Source organism: Lissotriton vulgaris, chromosome 5 (genome assembly GCF_964263255.1).
Source record: "Lissotriton vulgaris chromosome 5, aLisVul1.2, whole genome shotgun sequence".
Classification (NCBI taxonomy): Eukaryota; Metazoa; Chordata; class Amphibia; order Caudata; family Salamandridae; genus Lissotriton; species Lissotriton vulgaris.
The window spans coordinates 66,848,294-66,875,687 of NC_141693.1; the positions used below are offsets into that span (position 1 = coordinate 66,848,294).

Genomic DNA, 27,394 nt, shown 5'->3' on the forward strand with positions numbered 1-27,394 from the left:
TCTCCTGTAAACAAGCAATTGAAACCCCATGGCGTTTAAGGAAGGTGAGGACCCTGTGTCTCTTGGTGCACGTGCCCAAGCCATGCACATTCCACGTTAAAAACTTAAATCCCATGGCCAATGATTACGCCCAAACGGGCTACAGTGTAGGTGCCCTTTCGACCTACCGTATCACAGGCAGGTGAAGGAGTCACCCGATTCCGTCGACCCAGGACACCACTTTACGTGCACTGCCGGGCCGTTTTTCAGGTCCCCTATTCCCCGGGACTGAAGCTGGGCCTCATCACGACATTTCCGGTGTTCGTCTCACCTCATCCAAATGATGGCTCAATTTTGCTGTCTTGAGGTCATCTTTCACTGTCGGCCCCGGAGTTACTTACTGCTCTGCATCAGTGCTTGCTATTCGTTTTGAGATACTTGGAATTTATTTCATGGTATTGCTTTTATTCCTGGTTCCCTCGTACACTTGGATCCCTTGTGGACCTATTCTAATATGCGCTATTCATGACCGATGAAACCCTGGGATTGTGAACCACATATTTAAAGGGGCTTCGTTATTGTTGGGTATTTAGAATACCCACCCACAGCTTTGCTGCTACTAGGACCGCTTGCCAGGACCATGTCACAGACATTATCTATTCTGCTTGTCTGTACAATATTTGAAGTGCGCCCTGATGAAGGAAGCCTTTATTGGCACTTGTCCGAAACGCGCGTCGGTGCTTTTCTTGTCCTTGTGTGTAGTGATATGGATGTGAATGTCTGAGTATGAATTTGATTGTATAAAAGGTATGTTTGGATGTATGAGTGGATCTAATTTATTGTCTGGTTTGAAGTGTTTTTGCGTGTCCTAGTTTTTAGACTAATTTTGTATGCTTCTGATTATGTATATTTTTTCCAAATGTTATGTATTGTACAAATGGAATCACTTTATTTATTATCCAAAAAAAATCGTGTTGATTGTCAAAATGAAAATTAAAAACTTTTTTTGAATATATTTACCCTCTTTGTGAATTGGTGGGTATTCTGTTAATTTTTATTAAACTTTGATTTGTTCTATTTGGGAAACACCCCTTTCATGTTGTTCTCTCACGCAACCTGGACCGCCTCCATTTGGCCCCTGCCACATAGAAATCTAGGGATGCAGCACTTAGGACAAGCTCCCCACAAATCGGAACCAATATGCACATAATGCCAGTGTCCTCTTTGTCACAAACCTAATCCCACCCCCCAACAACCCCAACACACAAAACTTTTGCAAGAACACCCTCATCCCCACCACCCACGAGCAATAGGATAGCAACAACCAAAACCGCCATCCCGCCCTTCCCCCGCCAGTGCCAGGACGTGCACAGCCACCCCATACAACACACTCTACACACCCTCACACACAGCAAAACAACCCCACCCACCCACCCTCCCAGCTCCCCGAAAGACCCAACGATTCTGAGATAAGAACCCGGGCACGTCTCCCCCGCTGAGTCAGCAATGTGGGAATGACATCCGCCACCCTCACCTCCTTCCCCCCGTTGCTCACATGACCCAAATGCCAATCACAAGGTACCAACCAGTGTTCGAAAAGGCCCCAGCGACAATGATGAAATGCGATATATCAGAGAGTTGCAGGGCCATGGAGAACTGCACAACCAAAGGCGGGTTTACAGTGGAGTCATTGAAGTCAAAGCAAAGATCATTCCAACTCCGGTGCCGGTAGGGCAGTCTCCGGGACCACCGGAGCTGTAGAGTCAGTGTTTAGCGGCGTTTCCTGCAAAGTGTCCGGCACCAAGATATCATTAGGGGCAGCCGCCCCAGTTGAACTCGAGCCAGTTCTCGTCGGCAAGTCGTCCATAAGGATGGCCCCATCCGGTCCCACCGTGGGGCGAGCCTCAGGAGAACCACGGGACCCAGAACGGCGATTTCTCCTGCCACGACGCCTCCTCTCTGGCCTGGTCCCCCAAGTGTCGCGCGAGCCCCCTCTCTCACCCGGGGGCAAATCGTCCCCTCTGATCTCAAGCCACTCCCATACCTCCGCTGGTGTCTCAAAGAAATGTGCCCTGCCCTGGGAGAGCACCTTGAGCTTGGCGGGATATAGAAACGTGTACTGAAGCTGCATGTCACGGAGTTTTTGCTTAACTCCCAAGTAGGATTTCCTTTGTTCCTGCACCCCTGGGTATAGTCAGGGTAGATTGATATGCAACTGTTCTCAATCGTGTGGGGCCCCGACTCCCTCGCCGCCCTGAGAATACAGTCTCGGTCCTTGTAGTTCAGGATTTTTGCGATGAGGGCTCTAGGAGCCTCCCCCGGCCGCGGAGGGGGCACCAGGGCTCTGTGTGCCCGTTCCACTATGAAGACGCTGGACAATCCATTCGGACATAGGTGCTCATGGATCCAAGTCTCTAGGAAGCGATCAGGGTTCCCCGCCTCCAGCCGTTCCGGCACTCCCAGCACCCTTATGTTGCTCCGACGCGCCCTCCCTTCCACGTCCTCGGCGCGCCTCTCCAATGCACGGGTAGTAGAGGTAAGTTGGGCAAGCGACTTTTGCAGGGAAGCGACCTCCCCCTGTAGTTGAGTGATATTGCCCTCCCCATCTGAAACCTTGTCCGCTACTTTGCGAAGGTCTGTCCGCAAAAGGTTTACATCTATGGAGACCGTCTCTATCTGGCGTTCCAGGGCAGTGTGTGAACCCTGAATAGCCTTGAGAAGTTCCGCTCTGGACGGTTCCGATGGGTCCTCACCTCTGTCTTCAGGGCCTGTCTGCCGCGTGATTCTTTGTGGCTGCAGGCGAGGGGTAGTGTACTGCACGATCGTGTTAGGCTGGGAGGCCTTTGTGCCACGACCCGTACGGGCCGCCATAGCGATTGGCGCAAGTCCGTATGTCGCAAGGTGCGCACCTCAAGCCCGGCCGGCCAGGAAGGGCCCCCCGAAACCAATCCAATTAAAAATATAGTAGGCGCACACTGCAGCGCACAAATGATGTAGCGCAAGTAGCGCCCAGGCAGTCCAATCAGGCCAAGAAGTAGGGCAGCGCAGGAGCAGTCCGCGTCCGCCTTCCTCCAGTGGGGGACTAGGATTCGGGCCCCGGCGATACAATAATGGGCAGCACAAGCAGGAACGCGGGCACCACCACCTTCTCTCGTCGCGCTCCTAGCTTCTTTCAGGTCAGCAGCAGAGGATCTCCCATGTCCCACAGCGCCAGGCAGGGAGGGACACTGATGGACCCTGTTACCAGTGGCCTCGGACTCCCTAGAGGCCGCCCGGTACAGTGCTCAAAATGCCGGGTGCGTGGGGGAGGGGCGCGATTCGTCCTCGGCCCCAGCAACTCTGCTCCTCAATCACCCCCGATGCAGGAAGATAGCGAAGGTCAAAACCAGGGTACAGAACAGAGTTCGGTGGGAGGAGGGAAACCAGTGGTAAGGCTCCGCAGGTATCAATGAAGGGGCCGTGTCCAGTCAGACACGCAGCAGTCCGGGACCCCCGCATTCACCCCACGCCTTAACCGGGAGCCAGGGTAAGCGGTACTCACGTCCCCCTCCGCCGGGTGTAGTCGCTCCGAAGACCGGGCACGCAGTCCCCAGCAGCAGCAAGGGGGGGCCCAGAACTCCGGACCAGGAACGCTGCACAAAATGGACGGCGCCTCCATCCCGTCTCCGTCCTCGTCTCGCAGCAGGAAGGTCTCTGAGCCGCCGTCGCTCGACCCTCCACCTACGGTCCGAGAGCCCCGGCCAGGTCACTTGCGCTCATCAGGGGGCTCGCTCAGGTCGGGTAGCCCCGGGTGGTACGCCCGCAGTCCGGCCCCACCGTATAGGCCCAGTCCGCGGCGTCGCGTGATTCAACGCGCCGGCGCCGCCTCCAGCAGCTTTCGTTTCAGCGCCCACGGACGATTGCAGGTTGCGGGTCCGTTCTTTCGGGCTCAGGAGTCTCGGCGGGGTCACCGCTACTTCCGACACGCTTTCCAGCTATCGGGAGAGCCCGGGCAGGAGAATTTGAAGGATTTTGCTGGTCTTCGGGACGGAGCTGGTAGAGCTCATGTCCTGTCGGCCATGCTGCTTAGCCACGCCCCCGTTAACACCTGTTCTTACCTGGTGTTTAGTCGGATGACAACCTGCACCATAATAGGCAGCCCAGCCCAGAGCCACACCTGAAGAACAACAGATGCCATGGAGCTACTGATCATGCAGCTCGGAGCCCCAAGAGGGCAACAACACCCACTGCCACTGCCCTTCCTGCCCCGGACTACCACAGAGGCAGGGCAGACAAAGACCTTCAGAAAACGCACCAGCCTCACAGACTTAACATCAGAGGATGTCATTGCCCACCACAGGCTCAAAAGGACAATCATCCTCCGCATCCTGACCATCATTGCCCACAGGCTGCAGGTACCAACACAGCGGACAACCAGCATCCCTCCGCAGACAAAGCTGCTGGCTGTACTGCACCTGTTGTCCTCTGGTACCTTCCAACCAACAACCGCCAGAGTCTGAGGAGTTTCACAACCAGCCCTATCAAAGTTCATCACAACTGTCTTGGATGCCATCATCAGCTTGGTACCCCAGCACCTTCACTTCCCCCACACAACGCAGGAATAGCTGGAGACCAAGGAAGGCTTCTACACCATAGCTGGCTTCCCGCCTGTGTTGGGGGCAATTGACTGCACACATGTCCTACTTGTGCCCCCTGCCGACACTGCACACAATTACCGCAACAGAAAGCACACGCATTCCATCAATATGCAGACAATAGTGGACCACCCGGGACTCTTCACCAATGTCATCGAGAACTACCCAGGCAGTGAGCATGATTCCTTCATCTTCCGACAGTCCATCATCAACCAGCGCTTTGAGGCTGGCACCTACGGATAAGGACTGCTCGTTGGTAAGTACCAAATGAACACACCACACACCAACTCCACAATCCTGCAACTCACAACTCTGGGAATGCACACATTACAAAGTCACATACAACATGCCAAATAACATGCCCACCTACCAGACACGACAGCACAACTTACTATGGTAACCTGGGCTAGCCATGTACACAAGCCATCAACGGCATGGCACCTCAGCCACACAATAGCAGAATGTGGGGAGAGGGGGGAATCAGGCATGTGCGAAGGAAGCAAGTGACCCATAAATAAGAAAGTACACAATGCCAAGTGTGGCGTGGATGTGCTGGCCAGACTGCGGTATACAGACCACAGACATGTGCATGTCAACATATACTGCTGGTGTTTGGAGTACAGTGGACGCAACCATGTTACCCCAGGCAGTGGGGAAGATCACGGAAATGTAGCTTGTTATGTCCCCCCCTGTAAGCGTGAGCGGAGTGGACTGGCCCGGCGTACGCCAAGCCAGCGTAGGGGTGTGAATATAAAGAATGTGGCGCTGGGTGTGGTTCTCTTCCATAATGGCCAACGTGTCTGCCAGGGCGGCGCCTCTCACCCTGCCACAAGGCCGACGCCGTGACTGGTGGTGCCTGCGAACCTGTGCGCCTGCTGCACCCCCAGACCCGTCTTAGCCGCCCCTTCGCACCCAGGCCTCACTGATCACCTGCCGACACTGGCGTGTGTCAGAGGGCCCACCACGTGCCGGTGCAAGCTCCAAGCCTGAGGCCCGCGACCTTGGCAGCCTCCTCAGACCATCGCTGGCCTCCGCGACACAGGCCACCTGCACTCCTTTCTCATTGACGTACTCCACCGCTGCCTCCGGCCTACACTGCGGTCTAGTAGGTCCCACATTTGGAACTGAGTCTTGATTTCTTTTTGGCAGAGTTCATACCATTGAACAGGCCTCATCACAGACTGCATCCCCTTTCACCTCTGGTGCCACTAACTCTGTGCCCCGAAACTCATGGACACTCTCTGGTTGAACTTTGGTCGCGTCTGAGTCTATGGCCTGGGGAAGTCTTCATCATCATGTAGCTGATACTGACTTGGGGTAAAAAATCAGTCTGTAGTATTCATCTCCTCCATTTTGCCTGTTTCTTTTTGGTTCTGCCCTCTGCATCATGCCCTGGAAGAACACCTTCCACTGTCCCTCGAAACACTCTGTGACATTCAGCTTCAACATCAACGAGGACCCGCTCAGCTCTCGTGGCCCTACCTCAGTGCACCACAAGTCACCGTCCTGTGGCAGTGTGCCTATGCCAGCCGCAGTGCATCCGGGGCCACTAACTCTGTGCTGCTCAAGTCATGGACCCTTAGTGTTTGAACTTTGAACTTCTGATTGTCTGTTCACTGTTGTAGTTGTTGCCAGCACCAACCACTCTCTGAGGGTTGGCTTACACTCACCCCACACCCATCCAACACAGATGTCACTAGTCATGTGACCTTGGAAATAAAAGGGGCCGGGTGCACGTGCCCATAGCTAGTTCCACAAACTATCTAAGTGTGTCTGTGTGGTCAGGCAGTGGGGAAGACCTGGGACATGTAGCTGTGTCATACCCCCCCTGTAAGCGTAAGCGGAGTGGGCTGGCGTACAACAGTCCAGCGTAGGGGTGTGGATGATCACCCCGGGGCACTGGGCGTGGTTACGTTTGGGCCTTGCCAAGGAAGTAACTAATGCCTGTGTCTCTGTTGTTGTGTCGGCGCCACCCATCCCTCAATGAACAATGTTGAAATGTAGCATGCCCCCGGATTGCGGGCTCGGCCGAAGGGATAAATGAAGGAGCACAAGCCCGCTCGGGTACCAGGATCATACATGCCAACTGTTGTGTGTGCCGCTATTACTGTAGCATAAGCCAAAGGTCTACCCTCAAACGCATTGCGAGTTCAGCCAGCCATGAACTGTACATCTGTGTCCGCCCTATCCTTACCATAGGCCTACACACACGTGGCCGCACACCTTCATCGCGCAACATCACAGTGTCGTTGTCAGGCTTATGGAGGTGCGCAGACAGGCATGACAATTGTGTGCCATAGGAGTGCAAGTGAATCAACCGCACTGCACACACTAGTAAATAGGCTTGGAGGGAGGGAGGAGCAGCAGTGACGCTACGTGGTACACATTGATGCCGCTCATTTGCTACAAGCAGTACATGTCAAACAGGACTCACTAAGTTACACAAATCACACACCACTGAACTAGTGAGCCATGCCAACACATCATGCATAACCAACTATTGACTCATGTCTCTCTGCACTGTCACAGGGGATCAAGGATATGCACTCTGCCCTTGAATGATGACACCCCTCCGAGCCACGAGCACACAGGCCCAGAGGCAGTACAATTTGGCCCACAAACGCACCAGCTTTGAGTGGGGTCACACCTAGATTATTTTCAATTGTGATTGTGTACACCCAACTCCCAGGCGATACTGTGATTAATTGTTAACTCTTTACAGTACCCTGTCCTTGCTCCTTTTCCTTTGCCTGATAAACACCCCTTTCACTTTTACGCTATCCTTGTTTCTTTCCTTCTGGTTTGTACGGCACAGGCTTGTGTCAAGTTATACTGTTTATATTGTAAGATTGGATATTGCCTCCAGAAAATAAACTCCTTTCCCGGCTGGGTTTGGAAATTTGTTTTTCGTATAGCTTCCATTGTGTGCCTATACTACATCAGTTTGTATCTCAAATACGCTAAGTAACCCTTGTTTCCTTATAACGTAGTTATACCCATGGTACTTAGCTATCCGTTGGGTCCCCTTGTATTTTGAAAAACACAAACGCACCAGCAGCATCGTGGAACACACATGTGGCGTGTTGAAGTCACGTTTCAGGTTCCTGGACATCACAGATGGAAGGCTCCTGGACAGCCCAGACATCGTGTGAAGATGATCGTTGTGTGTTGTACAACATATGTGTACGCACTAATGCCCCATTGCTACGAGTGCCAGATGCACCGCACCATAATGAGTTCGTCGACGTCCCGGGGGTCGTCTCCACCATCACTAGGAGGTGTTGATTGTTTCTCTGCAATGTAAAGGAGAGATGCAGTTTCACAGTGTGCTCTGTGTATGTTTACGCAGGACTCGAAAAATCTTAAAAACTGCACTAGACCTGCAGGTCTAGTAACCTACAAAATCTCCTCAATTTAACTGAAATGCACTTGACCTCTATCTCTGAAAGCTGAGCAAATGTGACAAATTAACAAGATTTAAAAGCATTTTTATTGCTCATTTACTTAGTGAGCAATAAAGATGCCTTTAAATCTTGCTATCTTGTCACATTTCTGCTTGCAGAGGTCAAGTGTCAGTTTGTATTCCTACTCGCCAGAAAGGGCGAGTAGGACCTACAAATAGCTGCGAGCGGTCAAGTGAATTTTACGAACCCTGGTTTAAGCATTGATGAAGTTTACATACAGACTGCATGACAATGTACATTGTGACTGTTTGTGAGGAGATGCCTATTTGATGCGGGACAATGGACATTTGTACTACATCACGGATGTGAGGTTGTACTTATACATTGTCATCTCACAGTTTTCTTCTCTGCTTGTATGGTGCATTTTACTGCATGACGCGTGGGAATTGCCGGCCTGTCGCTGGTTATCGCCGATTTTTGTATTGCGGTTTGGGACATCGCCGCTTTTTTCGTGCTTTGCATTTTTTAAGGCAGTCATTTGACGCGTTATTGTGAGATTATCGCATGGTACCGCCGTGTTGAGAATACAACGTTAACACAGCGTTATTTTCCCGCGAAAGACTGCGATGTGAAAAATTGCGTTAAGCTAATATTGGGATAATTATAACTGCATATCTTGGCGTGACTTTGTCACTCTGTACTATCTAATGCAGTGTACTGAATAGTACTGTATACCTTGGAGTAGCATTGTCACTCTGTGACATCTAATGCACTCTAATAACTAGTGCTGTGTACCTCCTAGTAGCCCTGTCACTCTGTACCATCTAATACTGTGTACTGAGTAGCACTGTATACCTAGGAGTAGGTCTGTCACTCTTTGCTATCTAATGCAATGTACTGACCAGTACAATATACCTTCTATTAGCTCTCTTACTCTGTACCATGCAATACAGTGTTCTAACTAGTACTGTATACCTTGGAGTAGCTTTGTCACTCTGTACCATCTAATGCACTGTAATGACTAGTGCTTTATGCCTCCCAGTAGTCCTGTCACTCTGTACCATATAATACTGTGTACTGACTTGTAATGTGTACCTTGGAGTAGCTCTGCCATCTAATGCAGTGTACTGGCTAGTACAATATACCGTCTAGTGCTCTCTTACTCTTTACCATCCAATGCAGTGTACTGACTAGTACAACTTACATTATAGTAGGTCTCGTACTCTGTACCAGCCAATGCAGTGTATTGATTAGTACTATATACCGTGGAGTAGCTATGTTGCTCAGTACCATCTAAAGTACTGTACTGAGTAGTATAGTTTACCTTCTAGTAGGTCTGTCACTCTGCACCATCTAATCCAGTGTACTAATTAGTACTGTATACCTTGGAGTGACTTTGTTACATTGTGGCATCTAATGCAGTTTACTAACTAGTTCAGTACACCTTCTAGTAGATCTGTCACTCTGTAGCATCAAATACAGTGAACTGACAAGTACAGTACACCTTCTAGTAGCTTTTTTACTCTAAACCATTAAATGCAGTGTAACGACTAGTACAGTATAATTTGAAGCAGCCCTGCCACTCTGTATCATCGAATTCAGTGTACTGACTATTTCAGTATCCCATCTAGTAGCTCTCTTACTCTCTACCATCCAGTGCAGTGTACTGACTAGTACTGTATAATTTTCGAGTAGCTCTGTTGGCCTACACCCTCTAATGTAGTGAACTGACTATTACAGATTATCTTCTAGTAGCTCTGTCACACTGTACAATCTAATGCAGTGTACTGACTAGTATTGTATGCTTGGAGGGGCTCTGTCACTCTGTACCATCTGATGTAGTGTACTGAGCAGTACTGCATAGCTTGGAGTAGATAGGTCACTCGTCATCTAATGAAGGGTACTGACTAGTACTGTATGTCTTGGAGTAGCTATGTTGCTCTGTAACATGTAAAGTAGTGTACTGGGTAGTACAGTTAACCTTCTAGTAGGTCAGTCACTCTGCACCATCTAATGCAGTGTACTGATTAGTACTCTATACCTTGGAGTGGCATTGTCACCCTCTACCATCTGATGCTGTGTACTGAGTAGTACACTACACCTTCTAGTAGCTCGGTCACTCTTTACCATCTAATACAGTGAACTGATTAGTAAAGTATATACAAATGTTGACAGTGAAGCCCTATGCTGGCTTGCACCTAGCGTAATATCCCCAATATATCACTATTAGAACACGGGGGAATGTACCCCAACATGTGTGCACTCAAACCAAGCACCCACTGTCCAGGTGCGGTCCTACTAGACCCAACATATTCCACATATAGAACAATTGGTGCACCAACACATTAATACATTAACAATTATACAATCTGTATCCCCAAATTGTTCTTCAAGTTGTCTTTTATTGATCAGGAGTATCAAACAACATATAAAGTAGACCAGCCAACGCGTTTTGTCCAAAGAGATGGACTTCTTCTGGAACTCGGTCAACTCAAGCACTTCAATAATAATTTAAATAGTTGTAACGGCTATATGCAAAGACATATCTGATATGGATACTTCTTGCTGATTTCCCATGTGGTGTTCTACTTGTTGCTGGTTTACCCACAATTTTGGGCTTTTATATTCCGGAAGACTATAGACCATACCCTATACTCAGCATTGGCGTCTCATATGGTGCTGAGCAGTGTTTATCATAGGATCATGGTGATTTATCGACCTTTTTGAATTGTGTTGTCTCTACCTGGATTAAGGATGAAGTATCTCTTTAGGATGCATTATATCCACCCAGCAACTGGTCTTTGGATATAGCCGTTACAACTATTTAAATTGTTATTGAAGTGATTGAGTTGACCGAGTTCCAGTTATCCATTCTGGTCACAGATATATTGGCCCATCGCGTTGAACTTTATCGCTTTTACCCTGATGAAGTCCATCTCTTTGGACACGATAGAAACACATACTAATATTAGAAAAAAAAATACATTTTGTCTTTTAGAACGGGACTGATATCGTCCACTTGCTTGTCAGGTAGGACAGTAGCCAGAAATGAGTATCATACTCTGCTTGAGCTGACTTACACCATTATAAACATGAATGTCATACCATGATCACAGTAAATTGAAGATGGGGACGTTGGTCCTGTCTTTCTCTCTTTCACCCCAATTATTGCCATATTTTCGGCTTTCCCGTTCACTATGAGGTCTTTGGGACAAAGATGCGCCCATGTAGAATCTGTGCACGTCGATAGTCACGGACAGTTTCATTCGTTGTAATACTGAGCACATTCTGGAGATGTCAGGATTTTCCCTCCGTTAGCAGCTGTAAATATAGGGTGACACTTATGCTCACTACAACTTTTTGTACGAAAAGGTCACATTGTTATGTGACATGTTTCACCTAAACAGTCACTGGGTGTTCACTATGTCGTGGTAAAGTCTTTTAGAAGGTTGTATTGGATCGGCTGATCTTATACACATTTTTCTTTCTTGTAGCCCTGAAGAAGTCAATTGGGATATTTCCCACGATGAAACACATGTTGGCTGGGCAATTTCTTTTGAAATAAAGGAACAGAAGAGCACCTAACAACTAATTATTGAAAAAGCTAAAACAATAATTGCTCTTACTGTGTTGTACATACTACATATATGCGATTATGTCATGGGATGTAGATTTAGACACTAATGTTGGCAATACCAGCGAGTGCATAGGACAAGTGTTACAGTTCAATAGTGGACCGTGCAGACGGTTCAGGGGCAGGGTTCAGGGTGTGTATTTCCCTCGCCTTTTGCACCGCATAGATATTGAACACCAAATTACACACACTTAGGAGGCGCCAATTCCACACTTAACGCAAACCACCCCACCTTTTGTTTCACGACTTGAGGAACAAATTGGAAATAAAGATTGTAGAATTGATGTGTTGGTGCACCAATTGCTCTCTTTGTGGAATGTGATTAATAAAGTATACCTTCTAGTGGCTCTCTTACTCTGTACCATCTGATTCAGAGAAATGACTGGTCCTCTACTTACATGTACTGTATGCCTTAGACTAGCTCTGTCTCTCTTTGCCACCTTCTACAGTATACCTTCTAGTAGCTCTCTTCCTCTGTACCATCCAATTTCTGTGTACTGACTAGTACTGTATACCTTGGAGTGGCTTTCTCACTCTGTACCATCTTATACAGTGAACTGACTAGTACAGTTACCTTCTAGTAGCTCCCACTCTGTACCATCTAAAGCAGTATTCTGATTAGTACAGTATACCTTGGAATAGGTATGTCATTATTTGTCATATAATCCAGTGTTCTGACTAGTACAGTATACTTTCTAGTAGCTATCTTACTCTGTACCATCCAGTGCAGTGTACTGACTAGTACAGTTTATCTTCTAGTTGCTCTGTCACTCTGTACCATCTAATGCAGTGTACTAACTAGTACTGTATACCTTGGAGTACGGCTGTGAATCTGTACCATCATATGCAATGAACTGACTAGTACAGTATACCTTCTAGTAGCTCTCTTACTATGTGACATATAGTGCAGTGTACTGATTAGTAGTCTACCTTCTAGTGGTTCTGCTAATCTGTTAGATCTAATGCAGTGCACTGTCTAGTACTGTATACCTTGCAGTAGCTCTGTCACTCTGTACTATCCAATGCAGTTTACTGAGTAGTATTGTATACCTTGGAGTAGCTGTGTCACTCTGTACCATCTAATGCAGTGTACTGGCTAGTAATATATACCTTTTAGTAACCTTGCCATTCTGTACCATTGAATGCAGTGTACTGTATATTTTGGAGTATCTGTCACTCTGTACCATCTAATGCAGTGTAGTGACTAGTACAGTATACTTTGAAGTAGCTCTGTGACTCTACTATCTGCTGCGGTATACTGACGAGTACAGTACACCTTCTTTGCCACTCTGTACCATGTAATACAATGAACTGACTTGTGCAGTGCACCTTCTAGTACCTCTGTCACTCAATACCATCTAATGCAGTGTACTGACAAGTACAGTTACCTTCTAGTAACTCTGTCGCTCTGTGTCATCGAATACAGTGTACCATGGAATGCAGTGTATTGACCATAAAACAATAAGGAGGGTCTCAGGGTTCAGTTTAAAGACCTGCAAGGTGTGTTACCCCAAATTGCTAAACCTACACCACAATACACCTTGGGTCTGTATACAGGGGTGAAAAAATGGACGTGAAGCGATTCATAAAAATTGGTATGGAGCTCCCTTAGTAATTTTCAAACACACTTTTTTATTATTATTTAGCGCTGCACTTATTCTTCCTTTGCACTACCCTCTTCACTTAGCGGGAATTTATGCCTATGGGTTTCATGGTGTGCTCTGCGGAGTCATCAGCCATCCTCTGATTGAAAACAGCTGAGGGTATCTCAGTCATATTCCTAGACTGAGTATCCCGCAAGAGTAGGCCAGACCTAAATGATGATAACTCACAATCTGTGAATGATGGGTTTTTGGCGACTCAGTTCTCTCCTCTCCTAATGAGGTGGTTGATATCTTAACCCTGTGACATACATTCTTTATTCTTGGTCGCTTCACGTCCATTTTTTCACCCCTGTATACAGACCCAAGGTGTTTTGTGGTGTGTGTACTGACCATACCTTGGTGTGGCTCTATCACGCTGTACCATTTAAGCAGCGTACTCAGTAGTACTGTAAACCTTGGAGTAGGTATATCCCGCTTTGTCATCTAATGCAGTGTACTGACTAGTACAGTATTCCGTCTAGTAGCTCTCTTACTCGGTACAATCCAATGCAGTATACTGATTAGTACTGGATACCTTGGAGTAGTGTTGATCAGTATCCTCTAATATAGTTTACTGACTAGTACAATATGTGTTGGAGTATGTATGTCACTCTGTACCTCTGTACCATCTAAAATAGTATACCAACTAGTACAGTGCACCTTCTAGTATCTCTCTTACTCTATACCGTTCAATGCAGTGTACTGGCTAGTGCAGTACTCCTTCAAGTAGCTCTGTAACTCTGTACGATCTAATATACTGAACTATCTAGTACAGTTCACCTTCTAGTATCTCTATTGTCTCTACTATCTAATGCAGTATACTGATTAGTACAGTACACCTCCTAGTAGCTTTATCTTCTGTACCATCTAATGCAGTGTACTGACTAGTACAGTATTCCGTCTAGTAGCTCTCTTACTCGGTACAATCCAATGCAGTATACTGATTAGTACTGGATACCTTGGAGTAGTGTTGATCAGTATCCTCTAATATAGTTTACTGACTAGTACTATATGTGTTGGAGTATGTATGTCACTCTGTACCTCTGTACCATCTAAAATAGTATACTAACTAGTACAGTGCACCTTCTAGTATCTCTCTTACTCTATACCGTTCAATGCAGTGTACTGGCTAGTGCAGTACTCCTTCAAGTAGCTCTGTAACTCTGTACAATCTAATATACTGAACTATCTAGTACAGTTCACCTTCTAGTATCTCTATTGTCTCTACTATCTAATGCAGTATACTGATTAGTACAGTACACCTCCTAGTAGCGTTATCACTCTGTACTATCTAATGCAGTATACTGCTTAGTACAGAATACCTTCTAGTAGCTCTGTACCGTTGAATACAGTATACTGACTAGTACTTTACACCTTGGATTGGCTCTGTCACTCTGTACCATCTTATGTAGTGTACTGAGTAGTACTGTATACCTTTTTAGGGCTCGTCCTATTAATCCCGCAAGGGATAATAGGACGAGAGTATAGCCGTCAAACCATCGGCCGGATTTTCAAGAGTGCATGTGCTCATGCACGAGCTTGCCATTTGCTTCCCAGCCTCCTTGCATCAGGCAGCTGGGCCTCAGCCATTCACCCCAGCGCGAGCTAATTACATTTACTTAACCCCTGCTGTTTCACACTTCCATTGTTCAACTGTAACCTTGTCGACTGTGTAGCAACAGCGCCATCTACTGGCTTTAACTCAACTTCATATAAGACGGCGTCAAATACAATTGAAGAAATAATAGAAGAAATAATAAACATCTGGCTGGCTGGCAATCTTCAGCAGCGATCCTCATCCTATTTTCTGACTGCTCGCAGCTACTCACTGCTCATGACAGGTAGTTCGGCTCTGCACTGCAGTCAGATGGCTGGGACGTACCATCCATGTGAGTGTACCTGGCGCAGGATCTGTGTGGATTTTCTTGGTGAACCCACACGCAATTTGTGTTCATGCTCCACTCCACTCCACTCTTGGCCATCAGTGTCCATCTTTCTGGACATTTCCTCACCTTCTGCGAACTGCTGGGGCATTCCTGTCTGTTGGGGGTATACCCATGAGGGTCACTCTCTTGCCATTGTGATGGTGCTGCTACCTCTGCCCTAGATCCCTCCCTCGTCAGTGTGGGCAGAGCAGTGCTATGATATGTCACGGCCCTTGAGATTCTGATTGCCCCTCCAGCTGTAATTGCCTTCATTAACTTTCCCCACACTGGCTCCTCCTCGCACTCAGCGCAGGGAGCCGTAGCAGCAGGAAACTCTCCACTCTCCGTTCCTGGGCCTTCATTCAGTGACCTGGGTTCATCCTAAAATATTAAGTAAATCTGCCGCCTGTGCTAAAAGTGTGGCTCTGAACACTTGAGCCCACCTGATCCTTTTTCACTTGCCTTTAATAGATTAATCGGCTCTGAGTTTCGAACCCGAACAATATAGCTGTTTTTCAAGATACTGGCATTTTAATTCAGCCTTCCCAGTAAGTGCCCCTTTACTCTACGCTGCCTAGCTTTCTCACAGAGATCCCAGTCTCTATCTCGAACTAATGTGAAGTCTACTGTAGCGCTCCATAGGCTCTTTTCATTTGATGCTTAATCATACCGCAAAAACACATGAGTATGTCTCAGATCTGTTAGTCTAAATTGTTATGCGCTGTCCTCTCGCTTCTCTCGTAAATTCCCATCCATCCATCCCCCCACTCCATCCATCCCACTCCATCCATCCATCCCCCGACTCCATCCATCCCCCCACTCCATCCATCCCCCCACGCCATCCATCCCCCCACTCCATCCATCCATCCATCCATCCCATTCCATCCATCCATCCCACTCCAATCATCCATCCACTCCATTTATCCATCCATCCATCCCCCCACTCCATCCATCCATCCCATTCCATCCATCCATCCCACTCCAATCATCCATCCACTCCATTTATCCATCCATCCATCCCCCCACTCTATCCATCCATCCCCCCACTCCATCCATCCCCCACTCCATCCATCCATCCCCCCACTCCATCCATCCATCCCCCCACTCCATCCATCCATCCATCCCCCACTCCATCCATCCCCCCACTCCATCCATCCATCCCCCACTCCATCCATCCCCCACTCCATCCCTCCCCCGGCCCACACTCCATCCCTCGCCCACACTCTATCCCTCGCCCACACTCTATCCCTCGCCCACACTCTATCCCTCGCCCACACTCTATCCCTCGCCCACACTCTATCCCTCGCCCACACTCTATCCCTCGCCCACACTCTATCCCTCGCCCACACTCTATCCCTCGCCCACACTCTATCCCTCGCCCACACTCTATCCCTCGCCCACACTCTATCCCTCGCCCACACTCCATCCCTCGCCCACACTCCATCCCTCGCCCACACTCCATCCCTCGCCCTCTTGCCCTGCCTCTATCTCTCACCCTGCCTCTATCTCTCGCCCTCCCTCTATCTCTCGCCCTCCCTCTATCTATCTTTCGCCCTCCCTCTATCTATCGCCCTCACTATCCATCGCATCACCACAGCATCACTCAGGGGCATCACAACATCACTATGCGCTACCAGAGCATAACTGAACGCCACATCATCACTCGTCGCCGCCACAACATCATTCAGAGCCACCACAGCATCAATCTGTGCAACCATTCAACAACAACTGATTCAAATATGTTCTCTCAATGTTTCAAACTTTATTACAAATTTCACAATTTTTTTTTAATATTTCACTTCTGTTCTTGTATTTTCATCACAATAAAATACACTAAACACAATCTTCCAAAACGTTATTTGCAAAAGTTTAAGCTATTGCCATTATAAATTACAATAACTTTTATTTAACCCCTTCCATGCGGCCGCGATTCCCCTGGTGTGCTGTAAACAACACGAACAGGGGCGGGCCGTGACGAACCCCAGCTGCCATCAGCACACGAGCACCGTAGTGCATGACGGCTGGGGTTCGTCATCAGCATGGAAGGGGTTAAGTATTAAATATTGAAAAAAATACAACCCATTGTTATTTTTAATATTAATACATCTAAGTCATGTAAATACAACACATATTGCATTACAAATGCTATGGGTGTCACGTTTGCAAAAGTTAACACTATTGGCATTGTAAATGGAAAAGTTATTAATTTCGCTATTTTCATAACAAAAACATAAATACAAAATTTGTCATTTACAATACTAATACCTCTAACTTTACTAATGCGAGCCCTATTGCATTGCAAATGCTTGTTTTAATTGAAATCCATATAACAAGCTTTTTTAACCCATAAATACATCCATAAAAATTCTTTAAATATGACGATAGTAATACAGAGTTGTTGAATGGCACAGATTGACTGAGAGGGAGTAAATCCTAAAATCCATAAGGATAAACAGTATAAACATTTAAGCCAGTGTACAAAAAACAAAGAAAAAACAGTATCCACTGCCGGTTATAAATATAAACTAAACAATTGATTCAACCTTGAGTACCTAAGCTTATACCTAAAAATCAGCTTGTATGTGGAAAATACTAAACCATCCTAAATTCAATGATGTAACTGAATTGCAAGAGAATATCAAATGGTGCATAATAAATTAAGATCCTGGTATTGCCGGATATAGATATTAAACATAGCGGCACTAGCTCCTAAAAATACGCTGAATTTTGAGATCTTAATCAAAATAAGCTGCTCAGATCCTCTCAAATTTCTTAAGTCCCCCAATTCGTAATGCATAGGTTCATTCACTCTTTTTAACTAGCTTCATTTTACGAACCAATTCATAGACGGATGGTATGAGACCTGATGGCCATCTTTGAAGCAGAAGTGATCTGGCTACAGCCATTGCAATCCATACTGATATAATAAAGAGAGCCCAAATCTTTGAGGCGGGTAATCTCAGGAACCACAGCACCAATCACAACACCCAATACAGCGATGGAAAGGGAAGTTGCAGCGGAACGGCATAGGCTATGCAGACGACCACCATATACATTTAAAAGGTAAAAGACCGTGTCAGCAAAGTAGTCCCTTGTGGGCGTGTCTGCGTTGTGCTGTGGGCGTGTGCTTGGGGCATGACAAACGCTGGGGGCATGTGGTACATTCCGCCCTTCATTCCATGTCTCATGTCGTGTGCTGTGGGAGTGTGCTTGGGGCATGAGCGTGTGCGGGGCGTGGGATTATGAAAAAAACAAAAAAAACGAGCGGTGTGCCCAATATTTCATTGTTTTTTTCCCCAGGTTCTGTACATTCCAGCTCCGGGTGTCCACCCGCCTCTCTTAAAATACCCCTGCACCCCATAATCATAACCCACTCTTACTCCTTAAAATACCCCAACACCCTCAAACACTAACCAATCTTAACCCTGTAAATATACCCTGTACCCCAAAACCCAAACCTATCCCTAACCCTAAAAATACCCCTGTACCCCAAAACCCAAACCTACCCCTGAACCCTGAACCCTAAAAATACCCCTGTACCCCAAAACCCATACCTACCCCTGAACCCTAAAATACCCCTGTACCCAAAACCCAAACCTAGCCCTGAACCCTTAAAATACCCCTGTACCCCAAAACCCAAACCTACCCCTGAACCCTAAAAATACCCCTGTACCCCAAAACCCAAACCTAGCCCTGAACCATAAAAATACCCATGTACCCCAAAACCCAAACCTGGCCCTGAACCCTAAAAAACCCCTGTACCCCAAAACCCAAACCGAGCCCTGAACCCTTAAAATAGCCCTGTACCCCAAAACCCAAATCTACCCCTGAACCCTAAAAATACCCCTATACCCCAAAACCCAAACCTAGCCCTGAACCCTAAAACTACCCCTGTACCCCATAAACCAAAACTATATCTGAACCCTTAAAATACCCAAACACCCCAAAACATATACCTCAGTACCCCAAAATATATACCCCAATACCCATACTTACCTCATCCAAACATTTTAAAAAAACATGCTTTTACCATTCATGCATTTACAACGAATTTCGTTGTAAATGTATGCGTGGTAAAAGGATATAAAATGTAATGCCATGTTTTATAATGGCATTGCTGTGTCATGGTACTTTCGTAATGAAAGTATGCGGAGTGGTGGTATGCGGAAAGAAAGTTGCGAAATAATGGGTGTTTACCCTCCCCGGTAAGTACATTGGTGGCACGGCGGCCCACATCTCCAGCAACATACTCATATTTTTTCACCACCGATTTGAAAAATGCACATTTCTCTCTCATTGATGGCCAGCACCGACATACACTTTTAGACACCTCTCGCCACAAGTGCTAGAATTGCAAACTTTAGAGCTGGGGAGCTACGTTTGAATCTCGGCATCAGCTCAACATCCTGTGATTCCAGGCAAATCGCTTTGTCTCCCCGTCCCTACCACAAATGAATGTGTTCTTCTGTAAATTGTGCTCAAGCCATGTTGTCGAGTTCGCGCTATATAATATTGCAAGGAAAAATAAAGTAGGGAAACTCGAGTTCACCCACTACTGAACGCGCACTCTTAAGTGCATCAGCCGTGCACTGTGAATCGGAGCGTTTAACAGGCCTGTCACAGATAAGAAATGCTATCAAAACGAAATCCTACAAAACAATATACTACTGGCCGGCAGCAATTCATACCCGGACAATGTCGAGACGGGATGCTAGTATATAATAATTTGACAAGCTTGTCTGGGAAAAGAAGGTCTGGGTCGAAGCCAAATAATATTAGCCAAGTACTCGATCCTATTAAAATACCACATTCACGTTCCAGATAAAAGAATATATCATTCCAGAACCTCTGGATCAAGGGGCATTGTAGTATAATATGTACCCAGTTGGATGAAGGATGTTTAAGGCAACAGAAGCACTGGTTGGTTGGTATACATCTTAGACCGAAAAAGTGGAGTTCTATGAAGTAGCCATTTACTAATAAATAACATCCTTTGCCAATTAGCTCCCCTTAACGTGCTGAAAGTAAGATTGTTGACTGCTAACCGCATACTCGCTGAGATTTCCATCCCCTCATACTTAGCCCATTTCGAAATGGCTTTCTTCTCCAAATCAATACCCTTGTTGGAAGCTAAGCTTTTCCTTCCCCAGGTTTCTTAAATGCTGTATCTTCTAATAATTTGTATACTAAGGGTTTCTGTTCACTGATCTGGACCAAATCAAGTTAACTCAGGAATTTACTAAAATTATTATACGACCCAAGAAGAAGGAAGTCATTAACGATCAAACGAGACATTTCAGCTATGCTCAGCCATCTATCATTCCTCAAAAAAAATTGTGAGATTTTCTGGAATCCAGCATTGGCCCATTTTTGTGTTATTACTGAGGATTCTCTAATCCCAGATAATAAAATAGGGCCAGATAATGGGGTTGAGGAGTTGATTGCGGGGATAAAGTATCTTCTATAAAAAGTCTGCCGTTTTTGGAAAAACCACTGTACACACTTATATCGTACTCATTTAAGTGATTTAACAATTGTTAATGGGCAGTGGATCTGATTTTCCTTGCAAATTTAATTCATAAAATAGCTAATAAAAAGATTTGATGTAGTTCCGGCTTAAATCTTGATATATATTGTGCAAAATATGCAAAGTAATAATCCCTCAGATTCAGGAGAGCTAATCCTCCATTTTCCAGCTCTTCGTATAAAGTGCTTACAGCAATTCGAGGGGCCTTCTTTGCCCAAAAGAAGGCCGTAAACATAGACTCTATTTTGGGACAAAAGGAGCTAGAATACAGTGAATCACAGAGAAAAGGAAATTGAATAGTGGAAGGACAGTCATTTTAATCAAAGCAACCCTACCCACGATGGTTAATGGGAGAGAGCTCTATCAAGGAGTAAGTCCTGAACTTTTCGTAAAACTGGGGCGAATTTCAAATTGTATAAATCAACTATTTGTGCTGAAAAATAAACACTCAGATACCTCTTAGGTTTTGTGTTTAAACTAGAAAGAATATTAGGGTGTAGATCCATACATGCTATGCCACAGTGATTTCTGTCTTTTTTTAAAATTTATTTTATATCCACCTAATGCCTCAAATTCCTCAAAGATCTCAAAAGTTTTTGCTTGGGCCTCCTTCTCAGGCTTTATAATAAGCATGATGTCATCGGCATATAGTTTAAATTTCGCCATAGTTGGAAGTGGAGGGCAGATATCAATACTATTCCTAATTGCAATCGCTAGTGGCTCGAAAAACAAGGCGAATAGTACTGGAGACAGAGGGCACCCTTGTCTAGTCCCCCGTTTAACTTTAACCTGGCCAGCCTCTGAGGTGTTAATGATTACGTTGGCTTCAGTATTTAGATATGCATTCTGAACCAACCTCGTAATTTTGGGAGGTATGCCAACATTTTCAGAATAAAAAATAGGGTCTCTCAAACAACTATGTCAAATGCCTTTTCGGCATCTAAAAAGAAGACTAGAGCAGGTATCCTCTTAGTCTCAAAATAATCCAATGCTTCCGTTAAATAGTGCGTATTTGTTCCGAACTGCCTGCCAGCAATAAAACCATTTTGGTCAGGGTGAATCAAATGCGAGGTATTTTGATTAAAACGATAAGCTAAAAGTTTGGTGATTATTTTATAGTCAGAATTTAATAACGTGATGGGGCGGCAAGAATTAGGACCGTCGCTATCCTTTCCCTTTTTCAAAAAGCTGACTATATTCCCATTTCTGAATGAAAATATTATCGCCCCACCTTCCAAAATCGAATTAGCTAACAGTGAAAAATAATCCAAAATGGCAGTACGAAAGACTTTAAAAATTATGCAGGGAGGCCACCCGGGCTGCAGGCTTTGCCGCTTGGAAGATTTTTTATGACCCTCTCCAGCTCAACTTTTGTAAACGACCTTGCCATACTCATTTTCTCCATATCTGAGAGTACCAGCAATTAATTTCTCTGGAGGAACCCTCTCAGGGATGTGATATCAATAATCTGTTGGCCGTATATAGACCTATAATGTTATAACATTATATCACCTATTTTAACCGGGTCGTCAGTACGGGAAGCATTTGAAGGATATTTTGATGCAGTTATCTGGTTAGTGACAGCCTGTTCCCTTGCCTGCCACGCAAGGAACCTACCAGTATAATTACTTTCTTCATACATTTTTTGTCTATGGTGCTGGTAAAAGGATTCACTCTTAAGATAGTATCTTTCGCTAAGATCCCGTTTAGCCTGATCAAGCTGCCGCTGGTTAAGAACTGTGGGGCTGCTAAGAAATGCGTCGAGAGACCTTAGTACTGTCTGCTCTAAGGATCGTTTTCCTTCCTTAGCTTTCCTAAGATTATCAGCTTCTTTCCCAATGGCTCGACCTCGAATGAAAGCCTTGAGTGAATCCCAAACCACATACAAAGGTGCAGAGCCATGGTTACGCATGAGAAATTCTTCAATCTCGGTTTCAATAAAGAGCACCCAATTTTCTTCTGATAAATATTGCCTATTTAGCATCCATTTTTTAGGAGTCCTGATATAGTCCCCTAACTGTAACTCAAGAATCAACATTGCATGGTCTGAGAATCCATTCTGAAGGATTCTCTGCTGGCTGAAACTCAGTCTCCTAGAAGTAAGAAAAAAATCGATGCGTGATGAGTTATGAAATCTGCCTGACGAACAGGTTTAGGCGATCTTGGATCCAATATGTGCAGAGTCCAGCCGTAAGTTTGTATAACTCTTAGAGTTCTAGGTTTCAGCTGTTTTTTGGACAGAGCAGAGGAGTTGATTTTAGGAGTCATCAAAAAATTAAAATCCCCCCCTATGATCAGTTCTGTAGACCTTGATGTAGGTATGTGACCCTTTGCCATCTAAGGCAGTATGATGACTAGGTCAGTATACAGTCTATTGGCTCTTTCACTCTGTACCATCCAATGCAGTGTACTGGCTGCCTTGGAGTATCTCTGCTGCTCTTTATCCTATAATGTAGTGTACTGACTAGTACAATTTACCCTTTAGTAGCTCTGATACTCTGTACCATCTAATGCAGTGTACTGGCTAGTACTGTATACCTTGGGGTAGCTCTCTCACTGTGTACCTTCTAATGGAGTGTACTGACTAGTATAGTGTGGCTTTCAGGGTCTCTGTTAATTTGTAACATCTAATACAGTGCACTAACTACTACAGTACGCCTTCTAGTAACTCTATGACTCTGTTGCATCTAATGCAGTGTACTGACTAGTAAAGTACACCTTCTAGTAGCTCTGCGGCTTTATACCATCTTGACTAACTCTATTAGTCTGTGCCATCTAATGCAGTGTACTGACTAGTACAGTATCCCTTGGCGTTGCTCTGTCACTCTGTATCTAATGCAATTTACTGAGTAGTTCTGTATGCCTTGGAGTAGTACTGTTACCTGGTACCATCTGACCCATTGTACTGACTAGTACAGTATGCCTTTGAGTGGATCTGTTACTCTGTAATATTCAATACAGTGTACTGGATATTACACCTACTGGTAGCTCGGCCACTTTGTACCATCTAATGCAGTGAATTGACTAGTAAAGTACACCTTCTAGTAGCTCTGCGGCTTTATACCATCTTGACTAACTCTATTAGTCTGTGCCATCTAATGCAGTGTACTGACTAGCACTGTATCCCTTGGAGTTGCTCTCTCACTCTGTATCATCTAATGCAATTTACTGAGTAGTTCTGTATGCCTTGGAGTAGTACTGTTACCTGGTACCATCTGACCCATTGTACTGACTAGTACAGTATGCCTTCGAGTGGATCTGTTACTCTGTAATATTCAATACAGTGTACTGGATATTACACCTACTGGCAGCTCTGCCACTTTGTACCATCTAATGCAGTGAATTGACTAGTACAGTACACCTTCTAGTAGCTTCTAGTAGCTTTCTCTTACTCTGTACCATCCAATGCTTTGTACTGACTAGTACTGAATACCTTGGAGTATCTCTGTGCCATCTAATACAGTATACCAACTAGTACGGTATACCTTCCAGTAGCTTTGTCACTCAGTAGCATCTAATGCAGTGTATTGACTTGTACTGTATACCTTCTAGTAGCTCTCCTACTCAGCACCATCCAATGCGGTGTACTGCCTGGTACTGTATTCTTAAGGGTAGCTCTGTTACTCTGTGCCATATAACGTAGTTTAACTGATTAGTACATTTTACCTTGCAGTATCTCTGTCAGTCTGTACCATGTAATGCAGTGTACTGTCTAGTACAATATACCTTGAAGAGGTCTGTCACTCTACACCATCTAACGGAGTGTACTGACTAGTACAGTACACTCCTTTCACCTCTGTCACTCTGCTCCATCTAATGGAGTGTACTGACTAGTACTGTATACCTTATAGAAGCTCTCCCACTCTGTACAATTTAATACAGTGTACTCACTAGTACTGTTTACCTTGTTGTAGCTCTGTCACTTTGTACCATCTAATGCAATGTACTGAGTAGTACTGTATACATTCTAGTAGCTCTGTTACTCTGTACTATCTCTTATAGATGAACGACTTGTACAGTATGCCTTGGAGTAGCTCTGTCATTCTGTGCCATCAAATGAGTGTACTGACTTGTACAGAATAGCTGCTAGTAGCTGTCATATTCTGTACTATCTATTATTACGGATTAGTAGAGAATGCCTAGGAGTAGCTCTGCCACTCTGTGATATCTAACGCAGTGTACTGACTAGTACAGTACACCTTCAGGTAGCTCTGTGCTCAGTGCCATCTAAATCAGTGTACGGACTAGTACAGTATCCCTTCTAGTCTCTCTCTTACTCTGTACCATGCAATGCACGGTACTGAGTAGTACTGTATGCCTTGGAGTAGCTCTGTCACTCTGTACCATCTAATGAAGTGTACTGATTAGTACTGTATGCCTTCAAATAGTTCTGTCGCTCCTGACTTTCTAATGCAGTGTACTGACTAGTACAGTGCTCTATCTGCTGCAGTGCTTTGTGTAGTAACAGTGTGCACAGTGTGTGTGTGTAGTATACTGCGTGGTGCAGTGTAGTGTGTAGTAGAATGTCCTGTCCTCTGTAGTGCAGTGTGCTGTTTGGTGTAGTGTGAGCTCTAGATGAATGCGCACTTTAGTGCAGTGAGCAGTCCAGTGCCGCGCTCTGTAGCACCGCGTGCTCCTTCCAGATGTGGTGTAAATTAATCTTATGTAAAACAGAAGCAGTAATTATAGCCTTTATTTGCGTCATTAAATCTCTAATTGTGAATCTCTTCTCTGCAGTGATGGTGACTCTGGATCCTGACACGGCTCATCCTTGGCTCCACCTGTCTGAGGGGGGGAGACGAGTGAGATTGACATACACAGCACAGCCCCTGCCGGACACCCCCAAGAGATTCACCTACTGGCCCTGTGTGTTGGGGAGCGAGGGGTTCACCTCCGGCAGACATTACTGGGAGGTGCAGCTGCTGCAGGAGAGGGGAGAGTGGTATATGGGGGTTGCAGCAGAGTCTGTGAACAGGAAGGAAGACATCACATTGTCACCCAAGGGGGGAGTATGGGTTGTGCAGAGGTGGGGGCGTCGGTACACGGCTCTCACCTCCCCTGCGACCCCTCTGTCCCCTCGTGAGGAGCCCCAGAAGCTGGGGGTGTATCTGGACTACGAGGGGGGGTGGCTGTCCCTGTACAATGCTGACTCCATGGAGCTTCTCTACTCCTTCCCGCAGGCCCGCTTCACACAGAGGCTCTTCCCGTTCTTCTATCTCAATGGAGGAGCGGAGCTGAGGCTGGTGTGAGCCCCCCCTGCCCCCACCCCACACTCCTTCTGCAGTGATAACAGTGTGACCAGGAGCACAAGCAGAGACCCTTTTAAATAATAAAACGCTCCCATTCGCTCAACTGTCAATCCTCAGTTTAAACACCGACATTCGAAATAGTCTTGCTCCCAATGACCCTCCCACATGTTGCCATGACAACCAGAAGCCTTATGTGAAACTGACTGCTACATATCTCTTTTCTTTATACAATTTATAACAAGCCCAGAAAGTTTGCCGTGTGAATCATACACCAAATGTCATGTGAGATGTAATAAAGTATCTGTAGAATTCAAAAATGTGTATTTCTTTGGCTTGCAGAGCTTTGATATTAATATATCACATTATAGAGCTGCACTGGGAAGTACTTATTGAAAGTGATGACCTTAGAAACCATTCCTGCCCCGCCCAACAACAGTGCTAATATTAGTGACCTCAGACGCAAGACAGTTGTCACGTGAACCCTGTGTGTAACCCAGATTCAGGGCGGCTTTCGGACAGTGCGACCCGTGCAGCTGCGCCTACTCTGACCTGGGAGAGGCGCTGTGTGCAGAAATAACTTTGGGTTTTAAAAGCACCTGCTGCTTCATTGTGTAGTCAGCAGTTTTCAGGTAACAATAAAAATGCCAAGATAACGCTGCTCATAAATGTTTCCGCTAGGGAGATGGAGGTTTTTTCTAGTGCCAGTTTTGACTCATCATAAAGTAGCACAGAGGGTTAATATACCTGCTGCAAAGAACGTGTTCATGCAGATCACAGAAAGGAAATCCTCATTGGTTTGTGTAACATTTCCTGTAGACTGATTTACACACTCATTGACTCTGATAATGTGTGCTTGGTGTAAAGTGCTCTGACACCCTAGAGTTGGCATGAGTAGCGCTATAAAACTAAAGAAATTCATGTGAGAGAGGAGCTGTGTAAATATGAGTGGCACTGTTGGAAGGTTGGAGTGAGGGAACCTTTAGAGAAGGCAGTCAGGGCTCTCTCACGCTAAAGCTGGACCTCCCAGATTCTTATAGATTAGGAAACTTTATACTCTACTAGCAGCCCATCCCGACGTTGTCCGGGTATGAATTGCTGCCGGCCAGTAGTATATTGTTTAGTAGGTTTTCGTTTTGATAGCATTTCTTATCTGTGACAGGCCTGTGAAACGCTCCGATTCACAGTGCACTGCTGATGCACTTAAGAGTGTGCGTTCAGTAGTGTGTGAACTCGAGTTTCCCTACTTTATTTTTCCTTGCAATATTATATAGCGTGACTCGACAACATGGCATGAGCACAATTTACATTACAGAAGAACACATTCATTTGTGGTAGGCACGGGGAGACAAAGCGATTTGCCTGGAATCACAGGATGTTGAGCTGATGCCGAGATTCGAAC

The 27,394-nt window shown here is 45.8% G+C and overlaps 1 protein-coding gene across 2 annotated transcripts in view; it reads left to right on the forward strand.

Annotated features, from left to right (window-relative positions):
* The window catches only part of LOC147710190 (E3 ubiquitin-protein ligase TRIM39-like), a 140,854-nt gene extending 114,542 nt beyond the window's left edge, over positions 1-26,312 (forward strand). For both annotated transcript variants that reach the window (XM_086920875.1, XM_086920876.1), the window contains one exon: positions 25,484-26,312. In XM_086920875.1, coding sequence (XP_086777001.1) covers positions 25,484-25,995 — 512 coding nt within the window. In that variant the 3' untranslated portion in view covers positions 25,996-26,312. The remainder of the gene's footprint in view (positions 1-25,483) is intronic.
* Positions 26,313-27,394: the final 1,082 nt, after the last annotated feature.